Raw genomic sequence first — 25,256 nt, forward strand, 5'->3', positions numbered from 1 at the left:
GCCATTCAACACCTACCGTGAGCTTGACGTATTTGAGGTATTTTTGCCTTACCACACTTCGTTGAACTGTACAGGTATTTTTGCCTTACCACGCTTCTTAAGTGTGTTGTTGCGCAATAAACATTATTGATCATTTTTTCCCAGCAACTTACTTTGTTTGTGAGGTTGTTGTTTTAAAAAGTGTAACGAAAATTTTAATGTTGTCACTTTTAGTTTTAAAATGACTGTTTTATTCCATTTTTCTTTTAATTGAAGCAAATCTTTTACTCTCGGAACAAAAAGCGACACTATTTCAGATGACTGTCCGTGTAAAATCGGCTTTGTTGTTGTATGTTCTGTTGTGGTTTTATTTGAGTCATTCGTTTACTCTAATTTTGTGTTGCATCACTGGCTGATCGACCAGTTGTCAACCAGTTGACAGTGTCAAGAACTGCTGTTCCCCTTCCTTCATCGGTTTGATTGTTATATTCTTGTTTTTGGATAGCATTGTCAACGCTATACGTTCTGCGAACGTCATGATACTTTTTGTGTTCCAGATGGGGATGTTGAAAAGAGGCATTTTCGAAGCTTCCAAAGAGTCTTCTAGTTGTGTTCTTTGCTGCATGTATGTATGTATGTATGTATGTATGTATGTATGTATGTATGTATGTATGTATGTATGTATGTATGTATGTATGTATGTATGTATGTATGTATGTGTGTTCATTCTACATAATGTATATATAGGTTCTTTTTCCGGATATACTCGTTTGTATCGTATAACAGTTGATTTCATGTTGGATGATTAGTTGTCAGGATGAATTGTATGTTTGTGACTTTGTGTGTCCGGATGAGCTATAATTTATATATGAATCTGAGATAATAGTTTGTAACAGTGCTCAATATTATTTTTTGTATATTGCAACTTTTTTATTATTTTGATCATATAATGTTTTTCCCGCCTGCACTTTCTTTTGTTAGCTTTGTTATGTTTATTGTATTCAGTTGTTGTGTGTTTTTTTGTGTGTGTGTTCCATTTTGTTTTTACGACAGTTCTCTTTTAAAAGATGTGTTGACATTGAAAAAGGCCGTTTATCATTATTGTTTGGTTTAGCTAGGCAAAAAGAGTCATTTATGTTGATCAGACTGGCATCATGGGCCAGTGGCGAGAGCAGTGGACGCGCGATGGTGAGTTGGAGCCCCAGCAAGGCAATGGTGTTGTGTCTTTTAGCAAGGTACTTTATTCCACATTGCTTCTCCCTACCCAGGAGTGATGGGTACCTGGTAGGACAGTGGTTGCAATGTGTGCGTTTAGCTTTGCTCCGCTTATTGGCTGCACATGTGAGCTGTTGTTTGCTCCCTGAGTGTGTTGAGTGGTATCATATTAGGTCCAGTGACCAGGGGTAATAATAATTGTAAAGCGCCTTGAGCACATGTACTTGTGGATATGTGCGCTATATAAGAACCCATTATTATTATTATTATTATTATTATTATTTATTGTTAATGTTGCCTTTCTTAGTTTTTCTTACCCGACGTTACTTCGTTCGCATTGCATAGGCCTACGACTTTTGAAAGCTGGAAGTTTGAGATTGAAGTTACCATGCGTAGTGAAGCACGCTCGATCGACCTAGATAGGCTGATTGTAAAATCCATCCGCATCGGTGCACCTTCTACATTTGCCGAAACAAACACACTTTCCCCGATCACAGTCCCTCCGTGATCAAAGATCAGAGAGGGACTGCCCAAAAGCCTGCACTCCCAGCGGTAGGGGCGCTCTTCTCCATATCTGGTTTCACAAAATTGATTCCGATTCTGGTTCAGTAGTCAATCAGGGCACGGTCCAGGGGAAACACTGGAAAGACGTCGTCGATACAGTCGATTCGGAGGACGTTTGGTTCCGTTTGGCCCCGGTTAGGTATCAGAGTCAGCCATTTAAGGTATTTGTGGCCCCATTCGGGTACGTTGGCTCCGTTTTGGCTCAGTCCTTTGTTAGGATACATACGTCTCTCGAACCCGAAACCCAATCCGAAACTGAGGATATTTTCAGCATCGTGATCTACAGCTGACCCTTGCTTTTGCAGTGGTAGCTGATCGACCCTCTCACCCAATATTCGGGTCATATATGCAGAGCGGAGGCAAGCCAACAACTCAGACGGTAAGCTTTGTTACTCAACATGTGATCAGTGTCTCATCAGAATCAATTCAAGGGGAACGACTCTTGGCATCGGCGAAGCGTATTACCATCGAAATGCGTACACACTGTTTCTTAACTCGTCATCACACAAACAACCACACAGTCCGTTTAGCTGTGTCCTTCGTGCAAATTTTAATTTGGAAAACTATCCTAGTCTGTATCACAGGTGTACGGAGTTGCCGTTGTACATGCATTCTCTCTATGCATGTACAACGGCAACTCCGTACACCTGTAGTCTGTATGGTTGATGCCATCAACAAATGGTTATCATTTTGATTTTACGCTAGTCTGATACATGGAGCGCTAGGTAAGACACTATCTCCGAAATGTTTATTTACACAAGGTTACGGATCCGGATGCACAGGGATGTTACACAGGCGCTCCTAAGCTGGGTAGTCTGCCAAGTAGATCGATTTTCGGCTCAATCTGTCGATCCCGTGCAGAACGAGCACGGGATCGACAGATCAAGCCGAAAAATCGATCTACTTGGCAGATTTCTCAGCTAAGGAGCGCCTGTGGTTTGAGACATTCTATTCATGAGGACTAGACAGCGAAAGGTACTAGCTCGCCAGGTCAGCAAACAAACGACGCGTCAAAATGTAAAATAAACAGTAGTATCGGGGGGGGGGCACTGTGTGTGGTAAATTTGCAGTCTGTTTATTCGCTCTTTAATATCGCCATTGTTTATTCGACCATGGACCTAGAATATCACTTTCTTGCTCTATTTGGTTTGACCATTGATACAGAGAACCCCTTTGATTCGACCTATATAATTCTCTTGTAAGATTCTTAAGAAATTTCCCAGTGTTCTCCACAGCTTGGAAAGACCATGGAGGTAAAAAAAAACACCACCAATCAATTCACATGCATGTACTCCTTTGTCTTGAAACTGCACAAATGCAGAAATTCAGAGTCTCAAACATTTACAATATTCTTTTGATCTACCACTTTTTGGGGCTGGCTTTGAAGCTTATGAATTAAATAAAGTTTTTATAGGTTTCATGTGTGAAAAATGTGAATGTTAGTTTCTCCTACAGAGACAATACAGGAATGGCGGCCATTTTTAATTTTAAATACTGGTAAATATTGAATAATTTGTTTCTAGTAGTAAAATTTGCATGTTGACCCCAACGTTTATTCTTGATTTTGTAAGAGATGTTTTGAAAGTTTGCTTGAGAAAAGTTTAAGCAAAGGTATTGAGTCTTTCACGTTTAAACTGTAAATTATCTAAATTTTTTTAGTCTGCATTATTGTATATATTTATTTATCTTATTCCATTTTTCACAGACATCAACAAAATGGATGATAAGGAGAGATGCCCATCTTGTAATGAATTATATCAAAAAGCTTCAAAACGACGAATAGTTGATGTTTGTGGTCATGGCAGATGTTACTCATGTTTATCTGTTGGTGATTTCTGTCCTCTTTGTCAAGGTGAGTAAAATTGATCACACTGGTGACCCCTACATGACCTTATATCTGACACCGCGTTTGGGTTTTTTGCACAAAATCTACTACGGTGTCAAATAATGTATTAACAAACTCTGTAACAAGTAACTAAGTATAGAATTCTACATTTATTAAGGTAGAATGCACCTCAGGGACACATATTTTGACTGATCTACTAATTATGGAGGGAGGCTCATTTTAAACCCATTTGTGTAATAATTCTTTTCACGGTCTTAGTTTTTAGGAAAAAAATATTTTTCTCCATGCAGTTAACACAGAGATGGTGGCCATTTTGAATTTCAAATATTGGCTATTTGTTTCTCTAGTACCAAAATTTACGGGGTGACCCACAATTTAGAGAATTGTTTAAAGATTCTTTGAGAAAAGTTTGAGACGCAAACTACCGTGATTAACATGCTGAATTACAATAATATTTTCAGAACAAAATTTGCCGTTGTGATTATGTAACTGTCCCCAGTAAGACCAGAATGTAAGGTCATATAGAGGTCATGAAAATGGATGTTCAGAAACAAAAAAAATGATTCCTTTAAACTGGCTTAGTCATATACATAACAAAGTGCAGAAACAGATTTGTCACATCAACTATGTTGTCAGTCCATACCATATAGCTCACAGTGTTCTCTGCAGAGCAATTAACCCCTTGACTACCTATGGCGCCGGATATATCCGGCGCCATATTGAATTACCATATACCTTGAGTGCCGGAAATATCCGGCACAGTTAAATAGGCGTATTTGCTTCGTTTTTGTCGCTAAAAATCCCGTAATTTCGGGGTCGGCATGCAGCACGACTAAGATTGATGTATTCTGATCTGGCCTGAATGTGATTGCGCCCCCGTACGTCCGAGTGTGGCCAAAATCCGGAAGCAAATGTCATGACCCATGACCTCGACCCTGAAAGGTCAGGCTAATCACAGAAGCGTCATGCTGATTGTTTACAGTTTTCAGAAGTACGGACGATCGGTGAAGAGGTTTATGGTTTTTTTTTTAATGAAATGAAATGTTATTATTGGAAACAAATGATTTATATGTAAATTTGTTCTATTAACAGCAATACTCGTGAATGAAACTAGAGGAAATACAATTTTTTACTATAGCCAGTGAAATTTTATAGCAGCCATATTATCAATATGACTGGTCACATGACTGATCATATGACTGGTTATGTGTTTGGTCATGCGATTAGTCTGGTTCCCTGACCCATTTCCCGATAGAGGGCGTGGGGAAATATAGGGTCAGGTACCGGGTAGCCATCTTGAACAGAATTTTGTTCAAGATGGCGGAGGTTACTCACCTGACAGAACATGCTAGTACAATAAATATGGCTGCTACTATGAAAACGCCGGTCAAAATTCGACTGGATCAGAATTATGTTCGAACACCGGTATCCGAACGAAAAACATTGGCACATGAGACGGGAAACATAAACTGAAAGGATTAATCCAGAAGTACGGGGAAATAGAGGTGATTGAAGGCTGGCTGTGATATCGCAGCAGTACTTGTGGCGTGTATCGAACGTGCTAGGGTCATTGAGGTCATCGCCGACTGTGGCGTGACCCCAATGACCAGAGCACGTTCGATACACGCCACAAGTACTGCTGCGATATCACAGCTAATTGAAAGCAAACTTTGTTGGAACTGTGAACGACGATTGATTTCGATGGATAGAATGGTGTCCGAATTTCGTGAAAAATGCCAGGCATCATGTGGACGTTCTAAAAGTATCAAGAGGTGTGCTAAATCACAGTGGTTAAATCATGGAGGTAAAAAGTCTTTCTTTCTACCTCCACGGCTTTGTGGTACAAACAAGAAGTTGGTGTCAAGTGAGCCTGAAAGTGCGAAAGCCAAGAAACACGAGAAAAAGTTACAAGTGTTACTTTCATCCAATCACAGCTTGTTTTATTTTAACCCAATAGCGTCCATGTTTACATTAGCCGGTACCTGACCCTATATTTCCCCACGCCCTCTACCGGGGAAATGGGTCAGGGAACCAGACTAGTCATGCGATATGTTGTTCCCTAAAATGTATTTTTGAATATTGTGAATTAATTTTTGATAAATCATAACCATTTAAGATGCATGTTTCTGCAAGGAAGACATAAGGCAGGTGTTTACAAATATAAAATGTGTTGATTTTCAAATACAGAATCATATCAGATGCTGATGTTTGTGGTTCATTTACTCTGCCTTTTGTGAGAAAAATCTTAAATAGGTACATCTATAAATAGGTAAAGGGTAGTTATTATTACATATATATAAAGACAATGCCATGAAAATTGCAACTGTATTCAAATTTGCGTCATTTTATGGATTCAAAACACGTCCTGATGCTTCAAATATTCATATTCTTTGCCAACTCTGGTCACATGATGTGTCATGTGATCAGTCACGTGACCTGGAAAAACAAAACCTATGTATGAAAAAGTGGGAAATTTCATGCTGATTCAGAAAATATATGGTTTATTGGTACTTACTTAATTTTTACTCTAAGCAGTTTTCATGCAATGACCACACCCAAGATTTTATCAATATTTACATAAGGGGCCTGGTATATAGGAATACATTGGCCTTGGTAGTCAAGGGGTTAAAGCACAGTTGCCACTATTCTGAAATCTCAATAAAACAATAGAAAGTCTTTAATGTAACAGTTGACATATTAATATGCAAATATAGTCACAATGCTATCAGAAATTTCTGGGGAGAACGCTGAATTGTATTCAGTACAGTAAATTTGTGCAAGTACAGTGGTGCCCGCCACCAGTGTTGTGCCTAGTTAGTTTCATTGGCGTATATAAAAGTCACCACATATAGGAATCAGCAATTCAGGTAGCCAATAGAATCGTCCCTTGCAATTCCGATTTTTATTGCGGCAGTATACACAAGACCGTGCTCCATCGTAGTACAAGGCGATCGTAGTAGTCGCTCGTCTTCTAAATTTTGTTTCACATAAAAGCCGTTGAAAAGTTTGATTACACAGCTTGTGAAACCTGTGCGTATCATTTCAGAAGGTAAACAATATTTTAGCTAAGAAAGAGTTCAAATTTCCGAAAAAGTAGCCGGCGAAATCGTGAGAGTAATCGGTCAATTTCGCCGGCTGCCGGCTCTTAATGAAACTTCTGATTAAATAAAGTTTTTATAGGTTTCATGTGTGAAAAAGTATGTGAATGTTAGTTTCTCCTATAGATACAATACAGGAATGGCGGCCATTTTTAATTTTAAATACTGGTAAATATTGAATAATTTGTTTCTAGTAGTAAAATTTGCATGTTGACCCCAACGTTTATTCTTGATTTTGTAAGAGATGTTTTGAAAGTTTGCTTGAGAAAAGTTTAAGCAAAGGTATTGAGTCTTTCACGTTTAAACTGTAAATTATCTAAATTTTTTTAGTCTGCATTATTGTATATATTTATGTATCTTATTCCATTTTTCACAGACATCAACAAAATGGATGATAAGGAGAGATGCCCATCTTGTAATGAATTATATCAAAAAGCTTCAAAACGACGAATAGTTGATGTTTGTGGTCATGGCAGATGTTACTCATGTTTATCTGTTGGTGATTTCTGTCCTCTTTGTCAAGGTGAGTAAAATTGATCACACTGGTGACCCCTACATGACCTTATATCTGACACCGTGTTTGGGTTTTTTGCACAAAATCTACTACGGTGTCAAATAATGTATTAACAAACTCTGTAACAAGTAACTTATGCATAGAATTCTACATTTATTAAGGTAGAATGCGCCTCAGGGACAGATATTTTGAATGATCTACTACTTATGGTGGGGGCTCATTTTAAACCCGTTTGTGTAATAATTCTTTTCACGGTCTTAGTTTTTAGGAAAAAAATATTTTTCTCCATGCAGTTAACACAGAGATGGTGGCCATTTTGAATTTCAAATATTGGTAAATTTTGGGCTATTTGTTTCTCTAGTACCAAAATTTACAGGGTGACCCACAATTTAGAGAATTGTTTAAAGATTCTTTGAGAAAAGTTTGAGACGCAAACTACCGTAATTAACATGCTGAATTACAATAATATTTTCAGAACAAAATTTGCTGTTGTGATTATGTAACTGTCCCCAGTAAGACCAGAATGTAAGGTCATATAGAGGTCATGAAAATGGATGTTCAGAAACAAAAAAATGATTCCTTTAAACTGGATTAGTCATATACATAACAAAGTGCAGAAACAGATTTGTCACATCAACTATGTTGTCAGTCCATACCATATAGCTCACAGTGTTCTATCCAGGGCAATTAAAGCACAGTTGCAACTATTCTGAAATCTCGATAAAACAATAGAAACTCTGTAACGTAACAGTTGACAATATTAATATGCAAATATAGTCGCAATGCTATCAGAAATTTCTGGGGAGAACGCTGAATTGTATTCAGTACAGTAAATTTGTGCAAGTACAGTGGTGCCCGCCACCAGTGTTGTGCCTAGTTAGTCCCCACGGACACAGTCCGGGGGGACTTATAGGTTTGGTCATGTCCGTGCGTGCGTCCGTTCATGCAGATATCTCAGAGATGCCCGGGTCAATTTCTTTCAAACTTTGCAAAAGAATAGTACCCTACCTCATACAGATGCACGTCGATTTGTTTCACAATGCGATCAAATTTGGCCGTGTTAGAGGACTTTTTAGTTTACATCTCCATAGACTCCCATGTATAAGGCCAAGAAAAATAAAAATTTAGTTTCTCATCGTATTCATATTGCAAAAAGGATGCAGTGACACAGTTTTTAGTCCCCACAAATAAAGTCCAGGGGGCTTATAGATTGGGACATGTCCATCCGTGAGTCCATCCGTTCACGCAGATATCTCAGACACTTTGACAAAATGTCATGTGACCTTGGTGACCTTTGACCTCAAATATACATATTTGTCCACAACTCAGTAACCACAAGTGCTAAACCTTTCATATATGGTATGATCGGACACCTTATGACGCCACATATTGTACCTCATTAATTATGTGCATATCTAATTTTGAGTGAGCCAATAGAGTTAGAGGTCTGATTTTTGGTATATAGGGATAACTTAGCAATACAATTTTTTTGACAAAATGTCACGTGACCTCAATGACCTTTGACCTCAAATATACATATTTGTCCATAACTCGGTAACCACAAGTGCTACACCCTTCATATTTGGTATGATGGGACACCTTATGACGCCACATATTGTACCTCATTAATTATGCACATATCTAATTCTGAGCAAGCCAATAGAGCTGAATGTCTGATTTTTTGGTATATAGGGATAACTATAGGATAGAAATTTTTTGACAAAATGTCATGTGACCTCCATAACCTTTTACCTTAAATATACGTTTATGTCAATAAATAAGTAACCACAAGTGCTATGTCCTTTATATTTGGTAGGATGGGAGACCTTATGACAACACACGCTTTACCTCATTAATTATGCACATATCTAATTCTGGGCAAGCCAATAGAGCTGGAGGTCTGAATTTTGGCGTATAGGGATTAATTAGCAATACAATTTTTTTTCAAAATGTCACGTGACCTTGATGACCTTTGACCTTGATTATACATATATATGCATAACTCAGTAACCACAAGTTCTATACGCTTCAATTTTGATAGGATATTAGACCTTAAGATGTCACATCTTGTACCTCATTTATTATGCATGTATTTCTTGGCTGGCCAATATAGCTAGAGGTCTGATCTTTTTTCCCGATTTAGAACCATAACTTAGACATGCCTCTTGTTATAAATTGGGAAAAATGACATAAACCTATGTGCCCATAGATCTGAACATATACACTCCAGTGATACTTCTTAATGACCACATTTCCCTGCCCCATCAAGACTAATACTCCTATTACAAGTGGGCACTATGTCATTGTCAATGACTTGTTCAGTGTATAGTTACATGTATTTGTCCAGTGGTCAACTTCTGTACAGTTCATTCTAGGTAAAGTTGGCGTATCATGTGTGTGGTATTAATCACTGCTTGTCTGGGGGTGCCTTTCATGATTTATGGATACAAAAATACCCCCTAGTACACACTTCTCAGTATGGGGCCAATGTTCATGATGGGTTAAGTACCAGGACTCTGTGCACTGGGTGCAATTCTCGGTTTAATGTGCAGCATCTCGGAATCTATTGTCCAATTGGTTGGCTGAATGTTACTGTTGTCATTGAATTATTAGTCCCCACGGACACCGTCCGGGGGGACTTATAGGTTTGGTCATGTCCGTGTGTCCCGTGCGTCCGTCCGTCCGTCCGTCCGTTCATGCAGATATCTCAGAGACGCCTGGAGCGATTTCGTTCAAACTTGGTACAAGGATAGTACCATACCTCATACAGATGCACGTCGATTTGTTTCACAATGCGATCAAATTTGGCCGTGGTAGAGGACTTTTTAGTTTTCACCTCCATAGACTCCCATGTATAAGGCAGACCATAGACTCCCATGTATAAGGCAGACCATAGACTCCCATGTATAAGGCAGTCCATAGACTCCCATGTATAAGGCAGACCATAGACTCCCATGTATAAGGCAGTCCATAGACTCCCATGTATCAGGCAGTCCATAGACTCCCATGTATAAGGCAGTCCATAGACTCCCATGTATAAGGCAGTCCATAGACTCCCATGTATAAGGCAGTACATAGGCTCCCATGTATAAGGCCAAGAAAAATAAAAATTTAGTTTCTCATCGTATTCATATTGCAAAAAGGATGCAGTGACACAGTTTTTAGTCCCCACAGATAAAGTTCAGGGGGCTCATAGTTGGGTCATGTCCATCCGTTCACGCAGATATCTCAGACACTTTGACAAAATGTCACTTGACCTTGGTGACCTTTGACCTCGAATGTACATATTTGTCCATAACTCAGTAACCACAAGTGATAAACCTTTCATATATGGTATGATGGGACACCCTATGACGCCACACATTGTACCTCATTAATTATGTGCATATCTAATTTTGAGCGAGCCAATAGAGCTAGAGGTCTGATTTTTGGTATATATGGATAACTTAGCAATACAATTTTTTTGACAAAATGTCACGTGACCTTGGTGACCTTTAACCTCAAATATACATATTTGTCCATAACTCAGTAATCACTAATGCTACACCCTTCATATTTGGTATGATGGGACACCTTATGACACCACATATTGTACCTCATTAATTATGTGCATATCTAATTTTGAGCGAGCCAATAGAGCCAGAGGTCTGATTTTTGGTATGTAGGGATAACTTAGCAATACAATTTTTGTTGACAAAATGTCAAGTGATCTCAATGACCTTTGGACCTCAAATATACATATTTGTGCATAACTCAGTAACCACAAGTGCTACACTCTTCATATTTGGTATGATGGGACACCTTATGACGCCACATATTGTACCTCATAATTATGCACATATGTAATTTTGAGCGAGCAAAAGAGCTAGAGGTCTGATTTTTGGTATATAGGGATAACTTAGCAATACAATTATTTTGAAAAATGTAATGTGACCTCAATGACCTTTGACCTCAAATATACATATTTGTCCAAAACTCAGTAACCACAAATGCTACACCCTTCATATTTGGTATGATGGGACACCTTATGACGCCACATATTGTACCTCATTAATTATGTGCATATCTAATTTTGAGTGAGCGAATAGAGCTAGAGGTCTGATTTTTGGTATATAGGGAAACTTAGCAATACAATTTTTTTGACAAAATGTCACGTGACCTTGGTGACCTTTGACCTCAATATACATATTTGTCCATAACTCAGTAACCACAAGTGCTACACCCTTCATATATGGTATGATGGGACACCTTATGACGCCACATATTGTACCTCATTCATTATGTGCATATCTAATTTTGAACAAGCCAATAGAGGTAAATGTATGATTTTTAGTATATAGGGATAGACTATAGGATAGAAATTTTTTGACAAAATGTCATGTGACCTCGATAACCTTTTACCTAAAATACACGATTATGTCAATAAATAAGTAACCACAAGGGCTATGTCCTTTATATTTAGTAGGATGGGAGACCTTATGGCAACACATGCTTTACCTCGTTAATTAGTCCCCACGGACACCGTCCGGGGGGACTTATAGGTTTGGTCATGTCCGTGCGTGTGTGCGTCCGTGCGTGCGTGCGTCCGTCCGTTCACGCAGATATCTCAGAGATGCCTGGAGCGATTTCATTCAAACTTGGTACAAGGATTACTTCATATGTCATACAGATGCACGTCAATTTGTTTTGTGATACGATCCAATATGGCTGCCAGGCGGCCATTTTATTATGATTTTTTCATGTACAGAGCCATAACTCAGGCATGTTTCAACCGATTTTATTCAAAGTTGGTACAAGGACATTGACCCATGTCATAGATATGGACGTCAATTTGTTTTGTGATACGATCCAATATGGCTGCCGTGTGGCCATTTTGTTACGATTTTTTTCATGTACAGAGCCATAACTCAGGCATATCTCAACTGATTTTATTCAAACTTGGTACAAGGACATTGACCTATGTCATACATATGTACGTCAATTTGTTTTGTGATACGATCCAATATGGCCGCCAGGCGGCCATTTTATTACAATTTTTTCATGTACAGAGCCATTACTCAGGCATGTTTCAACCGATTTTATTCAAAGTTGGTACAAGGACATTGACCAATGTCATAGATATGCACGTCAATTTGTTTTGTGATACAATCTAATATGGCCGCCGTGCGGCCATTTTGTTACGATTTTTTTCATGTACAGAGCCATAACTCAGGCATATCTCAACCGATTTTATTCAAACTTGGTACAAGGACATTGACCTATGTCATACATATGCACATCAATTTGGTTTGTGATATGATCCAATATGGCCGCCAAGCGGCCATTTCATTACGATTTTTTTCATGTACAGAGCCATTACTCAGGCATGTTTCAACTGATTTTATTCAAATTTGGTACAAGGACATTGACCAATATCATAGCTATGCACATCAATTTGTTTTATGATACGATCCAATATGGCCACCGTGCGTCCATTTTGTCATGATTTTTTCATGTACAGGGCCATAACTCTGGCATATCTCAACCGACTTTATTCAAAGTTGGTACAAGGACATTGACCTATGTCATACACATGCACATTGATTTGTTTTGTGATACGATCCAATATGGCTGCGGTGTGGCCATTTTGTTACGTTTTTTTCATGTCTGGAACCATAACTCAGACATGTATCAAGCAAATTTATTAAAAGTTGGTACAAGCTAGGAGATTGATTAATGTCATACATATGCACGTTAATTTGTTTTGTGATACAATCCAATATGGTCGCCGTGTGGCCATTTTATTACGATTTTTAGCTACTATAGACTATAGTCTATAGAAGCTATTGGGATGGGTATCCGTCCGGCGTCCGGCGTCAGTCTGTATGTATGTATGTATGTATGTATGTATGTCCGTTTGTGAGGCGTCCGTCCACTCAAATATCTTGAGAACCGCAGTACTTACTGATTTGATATTTGTTGTGTAGATGAAAAATATGATTTTGAGAAACTATTTTTTTTTAATTTTTTGATATTGTTGAAAATAGGCAAATTAATGCCAAAAAAGGCGTTTTTGGTAAAAAATCTTCTTCTTCATAACCGCTGGTCAGACAGCTTTGTTATTTGGTATACAGGTCCCTAGGGACAACCCAACTTAGATTTGTTCAAATTGTGATGAAATATGCAAATCTGTATTTTTAAGGAATTTTTTTGTCATTTTTGATCAAAATTTGACTTACATTGTATGTAATTCTTGTACTGTATAAACCCTATCAATTCACCCAGAAAAAAATAATTAATATGATTTTAAATAATTGAATTAATTAGGAAATCATCTAAGCCAAAATAATTTTAGTGTAGAATTATCAGAAAGTTCAACTTTTTTTGACAGTTCATAGTCAAATGCTTACCATTTTGGATGATTAAAACATGTAAAGGCAACTTTCCTGAATCCCAACTTTGACATATTCTGAACCGTCATTTATTGTGCCCTGTATGTTACTGTACAGTATCTAAAAGAAATTGCTCAAAATAGTTTGTCATGATAGGGTGGTCAAATAAATAGAGATAGAGAAAGTTCTAATTTCCATTTATGGTTGACTTGGTAAGGATAAAATAAAATTACTTTTTGAGGAAAAAATAGAGTGGTCAATTAAAAGAGTGGTCAAAGTGATAGGGTTTTTATGGTAAAGCTTGGCTGTAAGATTCCTCATGTGCTATTTATAGCCATTATGCAATCTGTGTAAACAGTGCAATGAAAGTGTTACATGATGCTTTTGATGACCTTGAACTTCTTAAGTTTCAAACATTTGTCTCTTCAGTGTGCTTTCTCTGAGTACGTACAGTCTCAACTTATTACAGAACTTACTTACAATGTTAATTTGAAAGTTAAAATGTGCTTGGTTAATAGGATGAAAATACTGATAAAAAGATAACCAGCTTAAGATTCTTTATAACCTGACAGATATGCTGTTTTTTTATGATGAAAATCTTGATTTAAGCAAGTCTTGTTTACTTTAATTAGAATGTAATTAACTCTCCTTTATTAGCTACTATAGACTAATATAGTCTATAGAAGCTATTGGGATGGGTATCTGTCCGGCGTAGACTGTCAGTATGTATGTATGTATGTCCGTTTGTGAGGCGTCCGTCCACTCAAATATCTTGAGAACTGAAGTACTTACTGATTTGATATTTGTGGTGTGGATAAGATATATGATTTTGAGAAACTTTTTTTATTAATTTTTGATATTGTTGAAAATATGCAAATTAGCACCAAAAAGGCGTTTTTGGTAAAAAATCTTCTTCTTCATAACCACTGGTCAGACAGCTTTGTTGTTTGGTATACAGGTCCCTAGGGATAACCCAACATAGATTTGTTAAAATTGTGATGAAATATGCAAATCTGTATTTTTACGGAATTTTTTTTTCCATTTTTGGTCAGGCCATCCTGAAATGAGCTATCAAAGATATCCACCTTCTTCATCAATACATGTGTCACAAAAGGTTATTCTCTACATACCACAGCAGAGCTCTGCCAACTGTTGAGTCGCTTGTTTTTTCAAAACCGCTGGTCAGACAGCTTTTATATTTGGTATACAGGTCCCTAGGATGATCTTAGTGGGATAATTTCATACAGTCAGGAAATACTTAATTTTGTATCCATGTCTATAGTAGCTTCAGGGACTTTGGCCCTATGTTTTTATGTCCTGAATGATAACTCAGACATGTATCAAGCGAATTTATTCAAAAGTATTTTTATCACAAACCTAATGAAGAGGACTCTATCCTCTCTGAGGACCTGTAATCAAAGTACCCATTAACAAGTGGGGACTGTGTCATCAACGATGACTTGTTATGCCCATATATAATTGTGGGCAAGCCAATAGAGCTAGAGGTCTGAATTTTGGCATATATGGATTAATTAGCAATACAATGTTTTTTTTCAAAATGTCACGTGACCTTGATGACCTTTGACCTTGAATATGCATATATATGCATAACTCAGTAATCACAAGTTCTTTACGCTTCAATTTTGATAGGATAATAGACCTTAAGATGTCACATCTTGTACCTCATTTATTATGCACATATGTATTTCTTGGCTGGCCAATACAGCTAGAGGTTTGATCTTTTTTCCCGATTTAGAACCATAACTTAGACATGCCTCTTGTTTCAAATTGGGAACAATGACATAGACCTATGTGTCCATAGATCTGAACATATACACTTTAGTGATACTTCTTAATGACCTCATTTCCCTGCCCCCTCAAGACTAATACTCCTATTACAAGTGGGGACTATGTCATTGTCAATGACTTGTACACAATAGACTGCCTAAGTTGCCATAAGGGGAAGGCTGCATTAACTTGCATGGTACCTGAAACCGGAGTCCTTGCCTGAGCAACTGGGGTGACAAACAGAAGACTTTTAATCCCCAAGGTGTGAATGTTCCATTGTTATGTTTATCTAATCCAGCTGGTGCCATTGTAGTGCCATTGTAGGAAGGCAGGTCTGTGAAATTGATCCTCTAGGAAGTCGGGTATTCCTAAGTAATGGAGCTTTCATGTAATGCTGTAAATGGTGACAATTGACCAATCAGATATAACCTTTCAAGCCAGCTTATCTCACAGGACAGCCAGGTTTACCACCAGGCTTGTTCTAGTGACCACAGAATGATAAATTCATGTCCACAGTTCAGAATACAAAGTCAAATGTAATAAGGGTATTGTGAAAAGAACACATTATTTCTGTATTTGTTTGTAAACAAACATCCAGGTTGGAGAGCTCTCTTTACATATACCGGTATGCAGTTCTCCCAGATACAGACAGCCTGATACAAAAGCTGGTCTGAATGAAAACACACTGTTGGTGTCTTAGATTTAGTCGGAGTTTCAATGTTATATCCAAAAAATTTCCAATATAAGTATACAATTGGTCAGTCTCTTAGGTTTAAAACGGAGGCATCAAACCATGCTGGTCATTCCAACAGCTAGTGACAGTGATGTAGTTCATAGTTGCAAAGTATACTGCCCTCAACGATTCTTTCAGAAAGTACTGTATATGTATGCTGTTAGGAATGATGAAATCAGTACTTACAATGTACAATGTTTTCCATAGCTTGGAAAGACTGAGGGATGGCAAAGTTACATAGAAGTACATAACTTGCGTGTGATTTTGTTCTGAAAATCTATTTTATTCTTTGTTTGTTAACATAGACTGGTCTAAAACAGAGGGAAAGCCCACCCCACAAAGTCCCCTTGTGGAGAACCTGGACTTGTCACAACTAATGTAATGATCGTTGTTTTAAAAATCATATGTAAAGAGATCAAATAATATTCTTACATAATTATAAATTGGCTCAAAAGGACAGAACTCATCTAAATTTATGTCAGTAGCAGATGATGACACATGCACTGCCATACTTGGTTACATAACTACAGTCTATACAAACATTACATCTACAAACTGCCATTCTGTAGGTTGCATTACTCATAACTCACAGAGATCTCTTACATTTCACTCTTTACAGCTTTGCTGACTGATGCCGGATTAACTAGCCAAGTGAATAAAGATGGCATGAAAGACAATATGGTGGAGTCTGATGGCCCTGATGGTAGGCATGTTGCATGTGGATCTGGGCTGACTGAAGAGGAAACTATGACAGCTGCCTCTGAGCAGCAAACCGCCACTAACTGTAGGGATGTAGCAGTCAACTCAGCACCTGGAGTGTCTGTCCATCAGCACGAGATGTCTCATGCAGAGATGCAACATGCCTCAATAACCTCCAAAGAGGGCGCTACTCATGAACAACATGGCTGTCTGCCTGAGATAAAGCGCAGTGGTGACACTGAACTGACAAACTCTGTAGAGGGTGCTGCTCATGAACAACATGGCAGTCTGCCATTGGAAGAAAGCGGTAGCGGCACTGAACATATAAGTCCCGTAGAGGGCGATTCACACAAAGTAAGTGGCCCATGCTCTGAGGTAAAAATTAGTGCTACCATTGAGAAAGGAAAGCGTGGTGAAAAGACTCTGAGAGAATGCAAAGTTGAGGTGAATGTTATACAAGACTGTGGCCCAGACTCATTTCCTCCATTAGACAGAAACAAAGTGAATCAGAAAAATGATAACAGCAAGGACTCCGTCAAAGTTATAAGCAATGAAACACCTATCACACAGGACGGAAAGTGCACTTCAGACAGTGAAGGTGGAGAAGGAGAAGAGGGATTAGTGCAGGCAGAGACAACTGGGGAAGTTCTGGTAAAGAAAATGAAGAATGGGAAGAAACGAAGAAGGAAGTCAGCATGGAAAAGCAGCAATGCAAGTAATTCTGAGAAGAGACAGATATCTGTCAAGTCTGACGGAGTAAAGAACCCAGACATTGTTGCTACAGATGAACAAGAAACTAAACAAGAGTCCAGAAAGGAAAGAGATGCACGCAAGAAAGCAAATGCCAGAGAGAAAGCTGGAAATGTTACAGAAAATCAACCCTTACAAAGAAGAATGAGAAAGAGTGACGGAGAGTTCTCTTGTGACAAATGTGGGAGAACTTTTAACAGGAAATGTCATTTTGCCAGCCACTTAAAAACTCATACAAGGCATAATCTCCAATGCCACAGGTGTTTGACTGTGTGTAGCGACAACGTTGAATACGTCAAACATGGGGAAGAGTGTAAATTGAAAACAAGAACAAAACGCAAGTCGTTGAGAGATTGTGAGATTTGCGGAAAGGTGCTCACATCTGCGGAAGGTATGGCTTTGCACCTGAATGCTCACAAAAAGGAAAGTCGTCACATCTGTAGGTTTTGTGGAAAGGGAATAAGCACAAAACAGATGCTGATTGTTCACGAGAGGATACACACAGGTGAACGACCTTTCAGTTGCGAGCAGTGTGGAAATTCTTTCAGAGAAAAAGGGGCCCTCACCGTGCACATGCGAATTCATACCGGAGAAAAACCATTTACATGCGAGTATTGCAGAAAGAATTTCCGCTTCAAAAACGTCCTGCGGCGACATGAACGTCTGCACACTGGCAAGAAGGAGTTTCAGTGTGAGGTTTGCGGTCTCTTCTTCTCCAACACAGTAAGAGTTTGCAAATCCATAAGATGAAACACACGGGTGAGAGGCCATTCCCATGTGAAACTTGTGAGAAAGCGTTCAAAACTTCATACGACTTAAAATTCATATGATGACTCACATTATAGGGAGAAGCCCCATCGCTGCAACATCTGTGAAAAGGGGTTTCAGCATCCAAGTTCTTTGATGAAACACAGGAAAATTAAACACGACAACCCTGAGGGCATTTTGTGTGATATGTGTGGGAAGATATTTGCTTACAACTGGCAGCTGCTGAAGCATTTTGAAAAACACACAGCCCAAAAATACCAAAAAGAGAACGCAAACCGTACATCAGAAATCCAAACCCAAGCAAGGAGTTTCCATGTGCAGTTTGCAGCAAACGATTCTCTGCAAAGAGGACATTATTGAGGCACATGCATGTTCACGCAAGTAATCCTAAATACCAGTGTAAGTTTTGCGGAAGAACATTCGCTGGTAAATGGAATGTGAAGAAACACATTGAAAATAAACATGACACTATCAGTTTTGACAGTCAGCAAGAAATGTGAAAATATACATGTAGCAATGCGCCTGAACTTTTACGTCTGAAAACATGTTTTTGACACAGAATGTAGTCAAATTCATTTGCCAGAAAAAACCTTCACAAGAATTTTGAATTTATCTAGTTTGAATTTATCTATTGGATGCTTTTTATTTGTTTGCCGAAATACTTAGTGATTTTTAGCTCACATTTGGTATACCAATGTGAGGTTATGGTATAAGCCAAAGTCGGGACATCTGTACGTATGTGTGTATGTATATATTATAATAATATGTCCGTCAATTTAAAAAACTCGTTAACTGCAGCACTTTTCAGCTTGGTATTTGGTATGTGGAAGCATCCAGGGCTATAGATGGCATTTTTGCTCAAATGAAGTTTGCATAGCCCAAATTATGCATATGAGCTTAAGAAATGTGAAAATGGTAAAAAAATTATTTTTTGATTGCTTTGAAAATTACGACGCAAGTATTGTAGGTGGACCTTATACAGTTTTATGTATATCATTTAGATATCTTGAATTTTTTATTTGGCCCAATTTTTTGCTTTTTCCCCCCTGTTTTAAGTGAAAATTATTCTTCTCTGAAAACGCTAGCCAAATTGCTCTCAAAATTGGGTCGACGTTTTTGTCATATTTTGCCAAAAATCTTAAAAAATCTTTTTTTCTTTAAAAACCGCTGGACAGATAGCTTTTATATATGGTATACAGATGCCCAGGGATGGCAGTAGTTGGATATATGGAAATTGTCCTTAAATATGCAAACGTGTATTTTTAAGACAATTTTGTCATTTTTGGTCAAGAAAACTTGGTGTCAAAAACGACTCGTCTGATAGCTTTGTAATTTGGTATAAAGGTCCCAAGGGATGTTATGAGATAAATCTTCTGTTCAAAGTGTTGGGAAAGCCCAAATTTGTATATTTTAGGTAATTTTCTCATTCTGTGACCTTAAATGACCTATACCAACCCAGGATATATTGTGAAACAGTTTTGAAAGCTGTGAACATAATTTCGGCATATTTGGCATCAGTTTGTAGTAAAATTTGATCCAGGAAACAAAGCTGAGGTTAATTTTTTTCATTGCGAACCAATTTTTGTAACTTTTCCATGTAAGACACAACCCTGATAAGAAATTTGGATCCAGGATAATTCCTGATGTCATAATCACCCTCACTGTGGAAGGCATTCAACTATCTGTAACTAATTTAAATGCTGTTAGATTCAAATGATAGCACTGATAGCATTAATTACAAAATCCCCAATGTAGTAAATAGTTGACATATTTTAACATTTCCTGCCATCTTGCCGTTGTAGCTGTTTATCTAAACATGGTCAATACCAAGGGATGGAACATTTGATATCCAAGGGGGTCTAGAAGATTGATGAGGTTGCATTATTTTTGCTTACCTGATCCTTTGTACATTGTTTCTTTTCCCCACTCTCCCACCTTTACTTTTTGCCAAGCCTTCTCTGGCTGATTTTTATTGACATTGGCTTGTGTAATGTAAGATCTGCTTGTCCCTTTGCTATAGAAGTTGATATACATGTTCCTAAAGTCGACCTCCAGCACCTAAGTTGCAGATCTGATTTGCTTTTGTCATTCTTGTTCTTCTGGTTTAAATATTTCTTGAATGGACCAATTCAAACCAAATGTGAGCACAGTGTCCTGGACGGTATTTTTATTAATAGTTGGCCATCTGTAGTTTTTCATGTATTGTGCAATTTTTGTGAAAGTACAATTTCTTGTTCCTAAAATCAGTTCAAAATGCCATGTATTCAATTTGTCAACACAGCCTGTATTTGTTTACTGTTCAATATTATATTGTTGACAATCTGAATTTTATTCCAGACCAAATTAGTGATGAATGTGTGACCAGTTTGTTTCTAAATATAGCTGCATGTGTGCATCATCTTACAGTGCTGCTTGAAATGTAGATAAATTTTGTCAGTGTTGTATGCATGACTGTTTTTGCTGTTTGTACTTTGAGCAGTTAATATATCTTAAAGCCCCCACTCAATTATCAGATTTATCTAATACAAATATTATGTACTTGATAAAATATTCAATGGAAAACAAAAGAATGACAAACTGTTAATGAGCTATTGACACATTTGCTAATGCGAAAACCTGGGATTGAGAAGGGCGCCTTTAAAGTATTCATTGTTACACTAACAGTCACCTTCCATGTTGTATTTTTGTCATTCTTGCAAAGGTAATTTCCATAATTGTAATCTGAAAATACAGACCAAATATTTATTTTTGCATATTAATGAGAGAACAGTGACATCATTTATGACCAATCGTATCCATTTGTCGACAAGAACACTGCATGTTGTACACAATCAGTTTGTTGGCAAGGCTAATACCATACCAAAATACTTCATGGATAAGTACAAGGGAATACACCAGATTTACTTGACAAAAATAATTTAAATATTTTGTCTCGGTGTGGATGGTTACAGAATGATAGAGCAAACCAGGGGGAGGGTAATTATCAAAGAGGGAATTTTGAGAGATTGACAATCCAGTTTTTTGACAATTCTATTCGTATATTATTTTAAAACAACATAAAAGAATTCATTATTTTCAAATTTTTAAAATGTACTTGTAAAGCATGATGCTAGCAGACTATCGTATTGTACTGTAAATTAAAGAGATAGAAAAGAAGTTGCTGCCTAGATTCTTGAATGGGCACTCAAATAAATATTAAATTTGCGTGTGTGAAAAGTTTGTCTGTTTTTAAATTAATTACTTTTAAAACTACAGTGAAAAATTAAATTACGCTTTTTTAATCAGACAGACAAGTAATTTTTATGCATGTGTATATAAATAAATGTACATGGGACAAACATTCATGACCTGAGTATCGCACTAATACTGATCCAGAGTCCATCAAATACTAAATGGACCTCCGATCTAAATCTGTAAAGTCAGTATCTTATAATGTAGGCAATTTTAATGATAAGATTAGTGACGGCCAGATATTTCTTGTTTCATATTCTAATTATAGAGATATTTAAAAATTGATGTATTGTTTATGGCGTATTTGTCAGATTAAATCTAAGCAATATTTGTGAAACAAGAATATGGGTTTCTTTTATACATGACAAGTAATTTTTTCTGCTCCACTCTCTGCACTTTTATGAAAAATACCCAGTATTTGGCTTGTTTGCAAAAGATGAACATCAGTAAAGTGCGTTTCGATTGTTGACCCTTGTCATTTCTGCTAGACTTAGGCATCTTTAGGCATGATGGGAAATCTTTGATGTTATTAATACATGTTAAAGCTTAAGGACTTAATCCAAACATCTAGCAACATATTTACATAACAATTGCAATTTCAAGGTAAAACAAAAGAGACAACACCTCATGATCTTCTTCACGCCATTCTTTATCTCAATCCTGGGCCTTTTAGACCCGTGGTTTAATAAAACCAAAAGTATATACCCATAATGGACAAAATGTACCAATATAGGCCAGTTTGTGTGCGTAGTGTTTTTTCTTTTTTTGGTCAGTATCAGTCTCCCATCAGATCAATTTGTCTTCAAAATTTGTCTCCTGAACATTCTCCTGTGTCTGCAGTGTACCTATCTGGTTGAGAGGTGTCTTGTCAATCTACAAATTTTATAATCACTATAATAATCACAATTCTGGTATTTGGTAGTTGAGATAAGACCTAGGGAGAAATCAACACGGGAAAGTGATTTTAAACACCTCCATCTTATTTGCTGATTTTCCCTGGTGTTGTTGTTGTATCTGCAGTCAAATACCCTCAAATGATATGTATGAAATGTAACCCATTGTTAGGGTTAATTTTCATTTTACAAACCACCAAATATTTAACATACATCAAGATAGGAAATAACACTACTGTTAGGAAACAATCTGTTTCAATTGAATTAATCAATTACAGGTCATTCAGTAACATAGTTTTAGAAACAAAAAAGATACATGTTCAATTCACGAGAAGGAATTCTGGGTATGAGAATATTTTCTCCACTGTCAATGACTTAGTACTTATCTGATAGGCTAATTGTCAGTCATCATCATCACCCCCGATTTCAAATGGTCCCCCTAAGGAGCTGGCTCCCAGTTCCTATTTCAAGAAAAAGCAAATAAGGAGTTCAAGCAAATGCAAATAAGGAGCTGGCTCCCAGTTCCCAGTTCGAGTAAATGTGAATAAGGAGCTGACTCCCAGTTTCCAGTTCGATCAAATGATAATTCCTAGTTCCTTATTCAGTCTAGGGTTTGTGTCTTCTGTCCAGTAAGCAGCATGGGACCAAAACAAACGTTTAAATTTTATTGTTATCCCTTGACATCTTACCCTCATTAATTATGCATATATTAAATTAAAATCTAACCAATAGTGCCAGAGGACTGGTTTTTGGTGAATATGAAGCACCTAATTCTGCACTTTCCTTGATGCTATCAATTACTGTTTGCACGTCTAATTCTAGGGTACAAAATAGAGCTTGAGGGGTGATTTTGGGTGGCAAATGAGTAGCGGGATCAAATAATGTTGCCAAGATGTGACCTGACATCAATGACCTTTGACCTGTACATCACTTAAATGCGAATTAAGAGATTTTCTATATGAGCGATATGCTTCACATTTTATGATAAAGTACTTAATGGCACTAATTCCATACTCTCGAAGTCTCGAAATATAGTGCTCTGCAGCTGTATTTTACTTCGTTTCTTTTTCGTTCAACTTTTCCTTACTGATGTAAAGGGGTAAGAATGATTACATCAAATAGATATTTATGATGAAGACTAAAATATTGGCCAGGGACAAGGATACAAGTAAAAACAAAGACAACAATTTTCTGAACTCTAGGTTTATTTTGCTGGCAACAACTACGTATTCGGTAGTACAGATGCAATAATGACAATTATTTCATCTTGTCATGATGTAAATAATGTGTTCAATTACCGCCCTAGGTAAACTCGCACGTTCGTCTAGCTCTCTCTTACGAAGGGCATCATATGACCACCACCTATTCTGATAATGAATATCAGCAATGAAGTGATCACCCCTATGGAGAGTTGCCCCTGCTTACTGGTACACCCCAGTGGAAAATTTAACAACCTTTGTGTATGTCACTATGCTGTTCTTCAAATATCCCAGTTTCACAAGATCACTTACAGCAAAAACTGACACAGGTAATTTTGTTACTCCTCAAGAACACGACAGTGTATTCTTCAACCCATACACATTGCAAGTTTTCGAGCTGAATTTCATTTCTCAAAAACCACCGGTCATATTTTGATGCAATTTGGTGCACATATGTAGTTTTTTAGCTCTTTCACTCAGGTTATGTCACTTAAATTTGCATAAAAGGTGTCGTGATTTTTATATCGACATTTTCCTGCCAAAATCGAGTATATTATTGATCGGCATATTCCACCTTGTAAACCACATTTAATCTATATTTTTTAGGCATATGATAATACAATGGGTTCAGTACAATCGATCAACATCCTTTTCATCGAACTGGAAAGTGGGAGCCAGCTCCCTACTTTCATTTGCTTGGGAACTAGGAACTGAGAGACAACTTCTCACCCCAGCTCCTTATTTAACTGGGAACCGGGAGCCAGTTCCTTATTCGCATTTGCTCGAACTGGGAACTGGGAGCCAGCTCCTTATTCTCATGCAGCCATAAATTGCTCGAACTGGGAACCAGGAAATGGGAGCTAACTTCCCACCCCAGCTCCTTAGGGATTGGACACAAATTACAGAGGGGGCAGTGTTTTTTGGGGGTGGGTCGCCATTTTTCGCGCAAGCAGTTTTGAAGGGTCATAAAATTTTGTGCAAGCCTATGGGGGAGGGTCACCTTTTTTATGCATCAAAGCTGAAATTGCATGTGCACGTATTGAAGAATATATGTAATACTGAAAAAAGAAAAAATACCTGCTGGCAATTTCATTTTCTGTCATTTCCATTTTCGGCGTGCCCTTCGGGCGCAAGTTTAAGTGTATAATATACAATGGATTGATGATCCAAGCAGCCACATTGATTTAAGTTGTCATGATTTCTACTCATCCAACTTCTCTATTGTGCATATAAACTGTCCCCTAAAATGACGCTTTCAATAACAATTTGGGAGATCACTTAATATCATTGTCCCATTGACAATACATTGGGTATAGGTCGGTGTCAAATGTTCATGTCGCTGTGAGGACATTGACAGAATACAAACTATTCAGAATAGTGCAAAATGTCATCAATAACAACTGGAAGCTTCAGGTCAAACAACTTTTGAATAACAATTTAGGATCAGATAACCTATGATTTATTTTTAGTTTCCTCATAGCCTACAATGTATAGTGAATCGACATTTCATTGAAATTCCAAAATCAAATTTCTTGCACAACCATAGACTTGAAACCATTCTAGTCTAATCATGAACATTAATACTAATAATTAGGTGTACATAAATGC

The 25,256-nt window shown here is 37.5% G+C and overlaps 1 protein-coding gene across 1 annotated transcript; it reads left to right on the plus strand.

Annotated features, from left to right (window-relative positions):
• Positions 1 to 1,863: 1,863 nt before the first annotated feature.
• Positions 1,864 to 20,747, plus strand: LOC139126049 (zinc finger protein 583-like). Its single transcript, XM_070692109.1, has 4 exons — positions 1,864 to 2,137; positions 3,464 to 3,610; positions 7,079 to 7,225; positions 16,728 to 20,747. Exons 2-4 carry the CDS (start codon positions 3,475 to 3,477, stop codon positions 18,305 to 18,307), a joined length of 1,863 nt encoding a protein of 620 aa, XP_070548210.1. The 5' UTR covers positions 1,864 to 2,137; positions 3,464 to 3,474; the 3' UTR covers positions 18,308 to 20,747.
• The last annotated feature ends 4,509 nt before the right edge of the window (positions 20,748 to 25,256 follow it).

Source organism: Ptychodera flava, assembly GCF_041260155.1.
Source record: "Ptychodera flava strain L36383 chromosome 3 unlocalized genomic scaffold, AS_Pfla_20210202 Scaffold_26__1_contigs__length_13983176_pilon, whole genome shotgun sequence".
In the NCBI taxonomy this organism is placed as follows: Eukaryota; Metazoa; Hemichordata; class Enteropneusta; family Ptychoderidae; genus Ptychodera; species Ptychodera flava.